At 40.3% G+C, this 12,761-nt stretch overlaps 1 protein-coding gene across 7 annotated transcripts in view; it reads right to left on the reverse strand.

Moving 5' to 3' along the window:
* ZNF521 (zinc finger protein 521) overlaps positions 1–12,761 on the reverse strand; it is a 230,400-nt gene that overhangs the window by 27,580 nt on the left and 190,059 nt on the right. For all 7 annotated transcript variants that reach the window (XM_027638869.1, XM_027638872.1, XM_027638868.1 and 4 more), the window contains one exon: positions 2,157–2,288. In XM_027638869.1, coding sequence (XP_027494670.1) covers positions 2,157–2,288 — 132 coding nt within the window. The remainder of the gene's footprint in view (positions 1–2,156; positions 2,289–12,761) is intronic.

The following is a 12,761-nucleotide window of genomic DNA, read 5'->3' on the forward strand; positions in this document are numbered from 1 at the left end:
GCAACAGAACTGAAGGTAAATTCTCTTTGGATACTTTAAGATCAACTCTGCCTACACACTGAATGCAAGGGTTTCAATAATATAAACATGTTCAATTTTAATGACTACAAAACAAGGCCCTAAGACTGTGTAACAGTTTACCTAGGAGACATACTATTAATAATTAAATTGTATATGCCAGAGGCAGTGTTTGGGTTGGCAGCACTGACTTCTGATGGATGCCTGGTGCACTGTGACCTAAAAAAGTTTGCATCTACAATATTAATCTGTATAGGCAGGGAAAGGATTTATTAAAGATGCTGGCATTTGACTTTGACTCCACTCCTAATCATTAAAATTATTCTAATTGCAAGGCAACAAAAAACAACAGAATATTGTTCTTCTGAGTCATACATTTTAATCACATTTCTCATTACCCTGGAAAAAAAAAGATCAGATTCCATTTTCCATATAAAACTTATATTGGCGATTTTTACTTCTTGTTAATATTCTAGCAAGATGTGCTGAAATAATTTAATGTCATATTGCTAATAAAGCATCATTGTTTACGATTAACGCTCACTGTCTATTTACCCCATCAGCAAAAAGCAAAGAGTATTTCACAAAGATTGGAATCGACTCATCTCCATATTCTTTAACACATTTTACAAGGCTATTGGCTCAAAAATTAAAGGATTAGTTTTATCAGGGATCTTGCCCACATGCAGAAGCCTCAGTGGGTACTCTTTACATATGCAAGTTTTTATGTTACGTTTACAGCACCCCAAACTTGGAAATTGAAGAGCCATCATTACATTAAAAAAAAAAATCACATCATAAAGTGTAAACAAAGAAAAGGAAAAAAATTAGTAGAATCGGTAATAAAACTAAAACCTCAAAATGATTCTTAACAGAAAGAATTACTGAACAGACACCTCACAGATAAACTGTTCATGGTGGTACTGTCCATGCTCAGACATTATTATGAAAAGCTGTGCAGTGAAGATGAACTCTGTATTTTTTTAATTTTATAACCCACAGAAATGTGTGAAACCAGAACACAGTGAGGTAATAATCATCACCAGCCACTGTATCTGAAAGATGAAAAATTCAAATTTAATTTTCCTCTATAGCACTTGCTTAAGGTTTTATTGGGAGGGGAGCTGCCAAACAAAGAGAAGTAAAAGGAAGGTATTAAAGGGTCTATTTGCTTATCAATGAAAATCCTTCACTCCCATTAATGGAGAACAGAAACCTTGAATGGCTTCCAGAATTAGCATGCCATTGATGTGAGAATACCCAAAGTGTGTTTTGTCATGTTTGTGATTAACTTTGATTTTCATCTTTTAAAGCAAAATTGGGCATGCAAGTTTCATATTAACACTTACGCTTTAAGTTATCATTTTATGAAATGTTCTACTAAGAAGTCCTTAGAAAAACTCACAACAACTCAGTAGGCATCCTTTTAATGTGTTTTCATTTCTAACAACAGCATTTTTCTGTTCTTCATTATGGCCCAAACACTGCAGTGCTTAGGCCTACTGGGTCAAGTTATTTTCTCACTTGGGTTTTACTACTGAATAACACCACTGACTTCAAGAGGATTATTCCACACTTGGACCTGTGTCAGGGGGGAGCAGAACTTGACTTGTGGCAAGACAGCATGGTTTGCTTTCTAAAGCACATTACAAGGGTGTTCCTTCTCACCACAAGCCAACAAACACTCGCATGTGGGCTTTCTTACCCGATCAGAGGAGAATGCTGCTTTACAGGCTAAGCCTGGGAACTAAGGCCAAGTTCTGCTCTGATTTTTTTTTGGTTTAGTTGAAACATCTGTAGCTTTAAAGCACAAATTTATGGACAGTTTTAACCTTGGCAAGTTTGGAACATTGAAGTGATGAACATGATACTGTCGAAGGTAACAGACTACCATTTCTGTAATTATAAAAACCCTCAAACTTCCGACAGAAGAGCTTGAAATGCAGTTCTTACAGACGAATGCCTGATCTTCCAAAGAGCTCAGCTTTCTAAACGATTTCTAATCAATATTACTAATGAGTGAAATGCAATGTTCCCTCCTAAAACAGATCTAATGCTAGCACATGATACATTTCTCAGTGCAGTTCAGCAAGGTCAAGCTAAGGGCATGACTGGGACAAGCAGTGATGGTCTCCTACCTGTAAAGCACACCGGACATTTGAAGGTGCCCCCCATGCCTTCAAAGCTGTGCTCTATCAGGTGGCACTGAAGTTTGGCAGGAGAGTCGAATGTCTGATTGCAGAGTTTGCATTCATGGTTCAGTCCTTCATCTGCAGGAGAAATGAAAGGAAAAGTGAAATGTACCACAGCCCTTACAAAGTCCAACACAATCCATGAACTGGAGAGACTTTTTGTTCTCCTAAGCTCAGGAAACTGGATGCCCCTCAGCACCTACGACTTCTGAAGTGTTCTTTTACCTGGAATGTTTCAGAATGTACAAAGCTTAATGGGGCATTAAAAGCAGTTTTTCCACTTAAAATTAGCACCAAACAGAAATGCAGAGCATTAGCCTTCAGTAGGGAATGATGACTATGACCTGAAACATCATAACTTAGCAGAGCCACCCAATCACAACCAAGTACATTTGCAAAACAGCATGTGAGGAATTTAATGCCAATCACACATCATTCCATCTACCATGGGTAAGAACCGTGAATGCAGTTTTTGGCTCTCTGGATGAGATGGAGTTTCTTGTAACCAGCATGAGAGGGGAGGGCAGTTTATAACCTCACGCCACTCATGCTCCACGTTCTCAGTCCCATGGGCATACATGGAACCTTTTGCAAGCCTCAGGATTTCAAAACTCCCTTTCTGGCAATCCTGGATTTTTCTCTCTTTATTTGCATTTCTCCTCTAAACAGCCCAGAAAAGTCCCTGTATACCTTCTGACGCAGCTTTCCCGTCCACGTCCTGTGGCTTTAAAACCCTTCCCGCTCCCTGCTGCTTGTTCCTCTGCTTCCTCCCATTGTCCTCCAAGGCCGGCTGGTGCCTGGCACCAGGTTCCCTTCCTGAGGGTGCTGCAGGATTCATCCACTCTGCCATGAGGGCAGTCAGCGGCTGTCCTACTTAGAAACAGTTGCTAGGTAAGAAGTGGCTTCCAGCCCTGCTGCAGAGGCCTCAATTCCCACAGCACTGCTTAGAAAAGGTCCTTCTGTATGTCACCGGTGTGCTACATGAGTAGCATTGATCTCACAGGTAAATACTGTATCTGATTATTAAAAAACAAGCAGGAACGGTGAATGGCACAGCTCCTTGCCATTTCTGAGATGGAAAGGAGTGATTTAGGAGAGTGAGAGTGCTCTGTCCATGCCAAACACCTAAACACCAGGTTGCTGGCCTCGCCCTGTACACAGTGCTGCCTGCAGTGATGATTAGTGACTGTGATGACGGGCGTTTGCAGAGGACGGTGAGAGCAGAGTCAATGTTTTGTATCCCACACAACAATCCTTCCCACCAGCGTAAAGAGAACATGCCGTGGTGTTTCTACAGCTATGTGGGGCCACATGCCCACTAAAAATGATCCTTAGTGACTTACCGGAATCGAAAAAAATACCAGGGGTAGCCCTCAGCCTTCACTTCTCATTAGTCCAAAAGCTAAATTTCACCTTTGTGTAAGTCATGGCATTTTTAGCAAAGGGGGGGAAATTAGTAGGCTTTAGACTGTGTGAGCTAACCAGGTGCTGGTGGCCGTTCTGCAGGTGGGACTACTCAAAACTACCATTGTGTGGTTTCTATGAGGTGTCAGAGCTCTTCACAATAAAAAGGCAAGGGGCAGACGAAATACAACAAAGCCAAAGATTTACACTAAATTGGGGTGGGTGATGGAGTGTCTCCTTTGGAGTAAACAGGTAAAAATACACTGACTAGAAATATTTCTATCCTGGTAACAGTCTGTAACTGGGGAGTTCTCCCTTCACTGAACATTCAGCTCTCATAGTGTTCATTTATATGATGCCTCCATTGCCTTACAACTGTAAACACAACTGTGTTTTACATGTAGTAACTGTGAGAGGACTCCATATCAGCTCTTTAAAATGGACACATTGGCATGTGGCCACTTTCCTAACTTTCTTGCTTCCTGTCAGTCTTGGTGCAACAGGTATAGACAAGCGTGGCTGAGCATGGTCCGCTTACAGACAGCAAATGGCAGAGTTCCTTGCCTTTTCTAACCAACCCTTGATTAAAACAGTGCTGAATGTTCCTGACTACTTCCACATGCTGCAGAGCTTTCAGAGGGTGTGAAATGGCAAGCCTGCTCTGAGAGTCAGCTGCAAAATGTCAGTGACCCTGGCAAAACCATGCCTCCACACTATTGCCACTGAAGTGCCTCCCTTCGTTACCTGCATCAGACAGAAGAAGTTGACTCCCAGCCTGCCTGACCGGGCACCAATTTATAGCTGGATCCACTGAAGACAGCTGTCAACACAAACTCAGGCAAAGGCTCAAGTCAATCTCAGCTGTTTTGACACCACAGCCTCTCTGGAGAGACTAGAATATGGAGGCTGCTGTGGTACACATCCCATCCAGCCAAACACACTGGTAGTCAGGTACCATTGGCTGATAATACCCTGTGCAAAAGGCTCTCAGGCAAAGATTAAGGGTAGGTGACACTTTCTCATCTGGTAGGCGACACCTTTTGTAACTTTTCAGAGATAAATTAGCAACCATTTATCAAATATATGCAAATTATTTCATTAGCAGGGAAAATTTCAGCAGATTCTCAAGAGTTTACTGGGATTTGGGGTTTTCCACCATCACTGACAAACCCTTCCAGTATGTTCTGCTTTTGGTACTGCTGAGAGAAGATAAGTATGTCCCATGCAAACACTGTCATGAAGGTGCATGAGCTGCACGAAGCAAAAGATCCTGGCATGCACCAGTACGAACATCTAAGAGAGATGGCTGCATCCTCCAGGGCAGGCTGTATGCTGTGTTCTCCCAACAGGCAGCAACCCCTCTGAAAAGAGGAGGAAGGTTCAAAAAACCTTTTCTAAATGCCTCTTCTTTCCTGAACTTGCTACTTATTTATGAGGACTGTAAAGACTGACAAACATCATCTGTTTATTTCTCCTATATCCATATCCTTGCCGTGTTCATTACCAAACGGATAGTTGTGAAGATGGTGCAAGTCTCCACAAAGGGCAGTTATGAGCTAAAAAGCCTGTAGGGTAGAGTTTCTCCATCAAACTGTTTGTGCTGATATACACAGTCAAAGCAATTAGGACAAAAGGAGCTCCATCTCAGGATCTTCCACATGTCAAGGTGAAGATAATCAATGACAATTCTCAAATCACAGAGTTACTGTTGGCAAAGTGTAAATGAACCATGCTAATCATTCTTGAGCATGGGAAAACTGAACAGGGAGTTCTTCAAACATTCCAAGGAAGAAAGACTTCCTAAAAAGAAATATTTTTATATGAAGCTACAGAAGACAGAGGAGGCATTTTTTTGTGTGTTTCCATTACCTTAGCTGATGAGGAAAAAGTAGGAAGAAAGGCATGGACTTCTGATCCTGAAGCAAAACTTGTTTTACTTACACAGAATTTACGAACTGAACCCCATTAAATGTGACCCTATTGTATTTCTCATGTCACTCAGATCTGAGGTGATCTCCTGATCACAAACATCAAAACCACTTTGATTACTCTATGTTGCAAATCCAATTTTCCTAAAGGCTTATAAACAGGGTTTGAAAAATCCCCTCACCCACTCGCCTGGGGCAGATAGGAAACTTCCCCAGGCAAGAGACATCAATTTGTGCAGAATCTAAGCTTTCTCTTAAAAATAAAATGTTTTTAGTCTACTAGTTCTACAGATCATACTTAAAATATGACTACATTTGTATAACTAATAGAATAATATTTTTACTAAGTCCCACTGTTCAGGGAGTTATAAACCCCCACCTTCACACTCCTTTTCACCCATTTTGTGCACATCACCTGCTGTCAGCTACATTCTTGGGATAAAGGGTAAGGTTCTACTCCTTGAATTTAAGAATGTGAGACTAGCATGATTTAAATTTAAGGGAGACAGCTAAGGTTACAGTATTGGCAGAAGAGCCAGGAGTGCTGGGTTCCATTCCAAACTCTGTCACTGACATACTCTTATCACCTTGGGCATGACAGTATGGCCCGTGTTTCTCAGACTACCCATCTTTAAATAAAAGGTGCTAATTTTTAATTTCTACTTTAACAAGCTGACCTAATTAGTATCCCTTAAGACTTTTAATACAACTAAGACAGTGGAACTGGAGAAGAGTCCAGGACTATATACTATACACAGAAGACCCAGAATCACTGCCATCTGCCTCTGAAAAGGTTTAAGATAATATTTCTAGGCACACAATTGCCTGCTTGCCTGGGTCACACAGCACCGTGGAAGCATGAGGGAACAAGGCTTTGTCCCTGTCCTCCACTCTCCATAGAAAATTTAAAAGTGCGACCAGCATTTTATCTCTCAGTGGCATGAAAGAGCCAGGGTGTGGCAGTTCTTGCAAAGGTGCCAGATGCAGAAAGAGGATGCAAAAGGCTCTGTTTACATGCTGGCCTTTGTCTAGCTCTTCATGTGTAGCAAACAATTTGATAGGGTGCTATGGAAGTGCAAAATATAATATCATTAATAAGTAAAGGGCCAGTGAAATGTCACATTTTCAGTTTCCATTTGGGATAAATCTCAAATGGAATGGAGTGTCAGATACAGTCCAAGAGGCTCTCCTTCCCTGCAGAACAGAGCTACTGCTCTTTGCTCTTACTCAGGAAAAAAAAAAAAGAAGAAAAAAAAGTGCTGAGCAGCTTTAAAAAATTCAATCAAAATAATCTGCTCTTTGGAAAGGTGGCGGCTGACAGTAATTGGAAAATACTGTCTGACTCATTTATTAAAGTGAGATTCAGAGTCAATTGATTTAATAACCATTAGAATATTCTATTAAGGACATAATAGGTTGGCACAGCCCTATTTTTTATTAAGAGTTATAGGTAAGAAATAAGCAATGCTATGGAATTTTAGACAACTGCTGTATGGATTAGACTAAAAATATGGCTTGCAAAATAGATATAAAAGTAGCAAGTATCAGGAGGAGGAATAGGAAAGTACATTACAGTACAAATGAGTTAGATGAATGATGAAAAAGAAATGAACCTTTAATATAAAGCCTGCACTTTTCCAAATCTAACAGAAAACTATGCACTGCATTCTCTGATGTGATACATCGTAAAACAAGTCAGCATGTCCTTCACATTATGGGTCCAACAATTCCACAAGGAAGGCAGGAACAAAGTACCCACTATACAGAGTAGAACTGCTGCTTACTGTTGCCCTTACATGGTTAGGATACGAGTTTGGACATGGTTAAGACCTCCCAACATGGATGGGTATGGTTTACCCACCTCTGGTAGTCAAATGAGTTTGATGTGTACAGAATTTCTGCATAAGTAAATTACTTTCAATTTGTAATCTTTATTCAGATAGTAGGAAAATGTAAACATGAATCAATTTCAAAGAAATGCATTTAATATTCATAAAAATGTTTAATATTTACACAAATATTAAATGTTTCAGTGGGGGTAGGTAGATTTTAATTGAGGTGCAGCCCATTACCTCAGCAACTAACTTGATAAGCAGCTATAAAAGCAAACAAAATCAGTCTTCGTGCTGAGCTTATATGCATATTTGGGGATCCTCTGTCTTTCCATCGGCTACTGATAATGTCGAGGGAGTTACTGAGCAACTTGTACAACAGGCAAGGTGCCCCCACTTGCACCCCCACTCGAGGCAGTGCTTCGGATGACCTGGCCCAGTTTGTGATATAACTCAAGGCACAACTTGTTCATTTCGCGGAAGGCCCTGACATTTCAATATACACTTAAAACAAGTAGAACCCTTTAAGCAGCCTGTCAACTGTGTGTCCCATGTTTATGCTTCTTGCTCCTCAATAAAAACAAAACTAGAGCAGCTACAAGCAAATGTTCATTGGCTGACTTACATGCAGCTGTTAAGTCAGTAACCACTGGGGGCCCTCTTATATTGTCTGATCAACACTACAGCCATTACCGAGTACCAATTTGTAACAGTTTATAAGTAACTCTTTCTCTTTTTCACCCTCGGGATTGTCCAGAAGGGTCCTTATGCCTTCTACTCTGAATAAATCTATAGGCAAAGGTCCAAAGATGATGATGTCCTCCTGGTAAATCTTCACAAGGCTGGGTCCAGTCTTAGAAGCATCTGCTAAGAAGTAGTGTAAACTCTGCCCTCCATACACAACACAGGAATGAAATGTCCTGCAGGCCCTGTATTTATTTTTTTTTTCAGGTCTAAAGCATGCACAGCTCCCACATTCATTATGTTTCCTTTATAATTTTTTTTTTACCAAGTAAATCATGCCCCTAAACCAATTTCTTCTTCACATTGCTTCCATTCTTCCCCTAGTTAATTTTGCAGCACACATTTATAAGCCAGAGATCTGAGGAGTAAGAAAGGAATGCCATAGATGACAGCTAACCCCTCGGCTACAACACCTCACATTGAAAACTGGGTAAGGACAAAATACAGAATGCTGTAATTCCAGAGTATACAGTCATACGTGCTTCCTAGCTTATAGCGCTGTGCTTGTCTGCATGTTTTTAATTCTACTGGCCTCACACCTACACACTCATCAGCCTCTCTGTGCCACTACAGACAACTCATTCCTGCTCAGAATTTGGTCTTAGGGTCCACTACAGCAAGTAGGTGTGTGACAAGTACCCTCACGTCCTAAGGAACACATAACATCTATTTCAAGACTGGAAGCTGAAATGAAAAAGTGCCTGAAGTCTCCAGCACCACTTTCATAATTTCTCTCTATTTGTACTAATGTTTCTGTCATTTTCAATTTCTCGAACATTATCACAACCCCTCCAATGAAAAACATTATCCACCACAGTGTTAATTTTGGAAACTGACATGAAAAGCATGGGAATATAGTGATAAAGGAGGAGACATAGCAAAGGCAAAGCATACGGATGGAAGTTGCAGCAGGAAGAAGAATATAGCTGGAATTTGCAGTCGTGAGAACAACCTGTCATAAAAAAACAGTTTTTGCTAAAGTCCTAACTAACGATTGAATCCTGATGGGTCAGGATGGAGGACTGGACAGGAAGACAGAAGTACACCAGTGTTTCTACTGCACTGTCCAGGGCAGGTCACCACATGTTAGAAAACAGGAGGGTGGGGGAAGGAAACACCTTCCTCACCCTCTAGGCACTGTTATCCTGCACGCTTTCCCTCTTGAGCCACATACTACCTGCATGGTGCTCTGTGTTTACTCTTAATACCACTTTTAACCAAAATCATGATGTTAGCTAAAGAAACTCAAAACATTAGGCTGCAACCCAAGAAAAGTCTTTCCCCTTGCTTTTTTTCCAGATCAGAATGATTTCTGGGCAAGGCTCTGTACATGCCTGAGGAAAGTGGTGGACAAGATTCAAGGAACAATCCTAAACTCTTGAGTCACCAGCAACTGTAGCCTCCCAAGGGGAAAGCAGAGACCAGGTTATGACACTGCCTTGAAGGATACTGGCCAGCACCAGAAGGAAGAGGATGGGACCTGCACTGTGCTGTTGAGGCCAGGCCACACTGACTCCCAGCAGCGCTGGGTAGGAAGCTTGATTCAACATGCAGGGAATAAATCCTACAGCCTTCTGCAGCATATTGCTAAAGCTACAGCAAAGGGTGCTGATTGATGGAGTGACAAAGAGCTGGGATCCACCTCCTCAATTAAAGCAAAAGTTCATCTCTCCAGGGCCAGATTTTGAAATTAGATCTGCTTAAGGGAAAGCCAGTCTACTGCATCTTTCATTCCACTGTATTTTTGTCTGAAGCAAGGGATGCATTTCACTTCACCAACTGTTCACTTTTTTGCTTGGTTGCACTCACTTTGGCTGCTTGTAAGTGAACTCTTCTTACCACATGTGCCTTGTATGTTCTATTAAAGCCACAAATTGTCTGGCTTCTGTGGGGCTGGACGAAAATAAAAGAAGAGCAACTGGCAGGGTCTATTTCTTAATAACTGTCATGTACTCAGCTCAAGTAAGAATGATTTAAATACAGCAAATGCCCTCTCCATCAAACAACAGCATTTTCTGGGCAACTAGCTACCAGGAGAGAGTTCAGGTATTCAGCAACAGGGTTATTCACCAACTGATGGGACATGCATAATTTGCTACTCCTTGTCTGTAACTGCACCAGAAAAAGGTATTAAAATTTGTTCAAAAAAAAAGTCTGTGTTGCATCACATAGCTACACACATTACAAGGTTACACTCCATCACTAGAATAAAATCCCATGTGATAGAACTTATTTTGGAAACAATTTTACCGTGGGATATAAAAAGAAATTTAAACCAGTAGGAATAAGCTGAGTGGTATGAGTTATTTGTAGACAGATGATCCAGCTCAACGTTTACCTTTTCAAAAAGCACTTAGTGAGCACTGATTAAAAACTTGGTGACTGATCCTTCAAATACTGGCATAACTAGCTCAGGGGAGCAGGCCTCCCATCTTACTAGACTCCCGTCTAGTGGGACTAAATTCCGCCAGTGCGCAAGGTCAAGCAAGCCCTCCCTCCTTTCACTGCACAGTGAGATACAGATTATTATCTGCATATTACAGATAAAACCCCAAATCGCAGAGTTACTAAATGTCAGTTTTCCCACTCCAAACAGAGAATGCAAACTCTCTTACTAAATTCCAGTAGTTGAAGAATCAGACCCTGCTTAAACTGCCCATCATTATGAACATAGTGTTGGAGTTAAGGTTGGTATTAAGTTTTTCTCTGTTCTCTTCTGTGAGCTAAGAGGCTATTTCTTTCCAAGAACAAAATTTTTTGGACCAAATTCTCTCCAGTGAAGTCAAATTACAATTTGAATGGCTCAGAGATTGCCTGAGCAAAGTAGATATTAATGATTTAATCAAATTGTTGGGGGGAAACTAATAAAAGTATCACATTTGTATTTAGAAGAATAAAGAACAGTAAAAATATAAGTAAAAACCTTTTGGTTTTTTAGTATTGTTCATTCAATTCCAATGTTTTTGTTCACTGTGTAGGTTACAGTTTCTTTTCGTGGTTCTTGTTCTCTGGTTGGAGAACCAGCTTCCTCTGTTATTTAATGCTACATGCCTACTAGTAATGCCCACTCATCTGGGACTTCTGGAATTGGCCAAAGTACCAGTAAATCCACTTTTAGGTTTTGCACATAGAAAACACAAATTTTTAAGGTAGGAGAAGATATTTCATGTTGCATAAACTAAATGCAAGCTGTTCTAAATTTAGTAGTACTGGGAAAACATCTTCCATGGAAACAATCAAAGTGTCAATATTAATTCTACACCACAGTTGACTAACAGTAGAAATTATGTTTTGTACACAACTCTCATCAGGTTTTTCTTTTGTTCTGTGTATGCAGAAAGGGTCAGAGTTGCCTTCCTTCTTTTGGCATGAAGCTATTAGATGTCTGGAAGATAAAGTCTCTAAATGGTGAAATGCTGTTTATCTAACCTACAAAAAATTGCCTGCTTATTCTTAAAAGATAGGGAAGAAAAAATAAAAGGGAAAAAAAGAGTAGGATAGGATAAGATAGGGTTTTCCTATTATACTGCATATTTGAATCAACAGCATGAAGAAATAACAGTGCTTCTCGTATTTCCTAATACATCAGATACTACTGGTATTTTTTTACCCCAAATCTGAATGCCATTATATGAGTCAAATATTATTTGTCATCTTTTTACATAGGTGAAGGACACTTTGAAATGAGCAGCAATTGCTGGGATCCAGCTCTTCAACTCATTTAGGGGTGTATCAACTTCCTGCTTTCTTTCCTCTTAACCTACATCTCCTCAGCCCAGCTCTCAGAAAAATCAGGGAGGAAGAAGTGGTTTAGGTTGTTAAGGCCCTCAGGTCTATGCTGATAACTGGGCATTTAATTAGATTCTTTTCACGTGAGCAATCTGCTTTGCCAGTTAGGAGAGATCTCCTTGTACAGCAATGTATTAAAATGGTAAAGCTCAATTTAATTTAAATAATTATTTATATTGCTCATCTGACTTAGTTTGCTGTTTTATTTAGGAAAGCATGAGAGAGATCAGTTTTAATTTGCTCTAACCTTTCCCTATGTCTCTCTTTGATTCTGCTATAACGCAAGCAAGCAGCTTTGGGCTGACATACCAAAAAAGGACCAGGCTTTTTTCTAAACCTACCCCACTCTCCTTCCCACTTTCTCTGCTGGTTCTAAGACTTCACACTGCGCTGAACAAACAGCTGTTGGGATTTCTATATTAGAAGTTCTTTGTTTGTGGATAAGAGAATAATGAGAGCCAATTAGTTATTCTTTCTCTATCTCTTACATATTTGGGGGTTAGCTTTTTTTCCCAAATTCTAAATGCCACTGTTGCAGACATATTCCAGCCCTTGATCAAATGTAATTCCTCACTGAAGCAAAGACACCATTTCCCGCTATGCTGGCAATTGAGGAGTGGTATCTAAGAACACCCTCTCCCACTTCAGTGAACTTTCATGTAGCAGAATGGCAAAGTTATGAACTTGAAAAATTAGAGAAAAAGAGGAAAAAAAATCAGAGTAGAAGAAATAAAGAAGCATTGGCTGAAAAGAGATGTATCATTGATAGATAAATATTGGCTGGGGAAGGAGAACAGAAGTACCACTAATGATAAAGAAAAAAGGTGGTAGACTGAAAAGACTCATGGAGGAGA

The sequence above is a fragment of the Corapipo altera genome, unplaced genomic scaffold (genome assembly GCF_003945725.1).
Source record: "Corapipo altera isolate COAL_440 unplaced genomic scaffold, ASM394572v1 49, whole genome shotgun sequence".
Lineage (NCBI taxonomy): Eukaryota > Metazoa > Chordata > Aves > Passeriformes > Pipridae > Corapipo > Corapipo altera.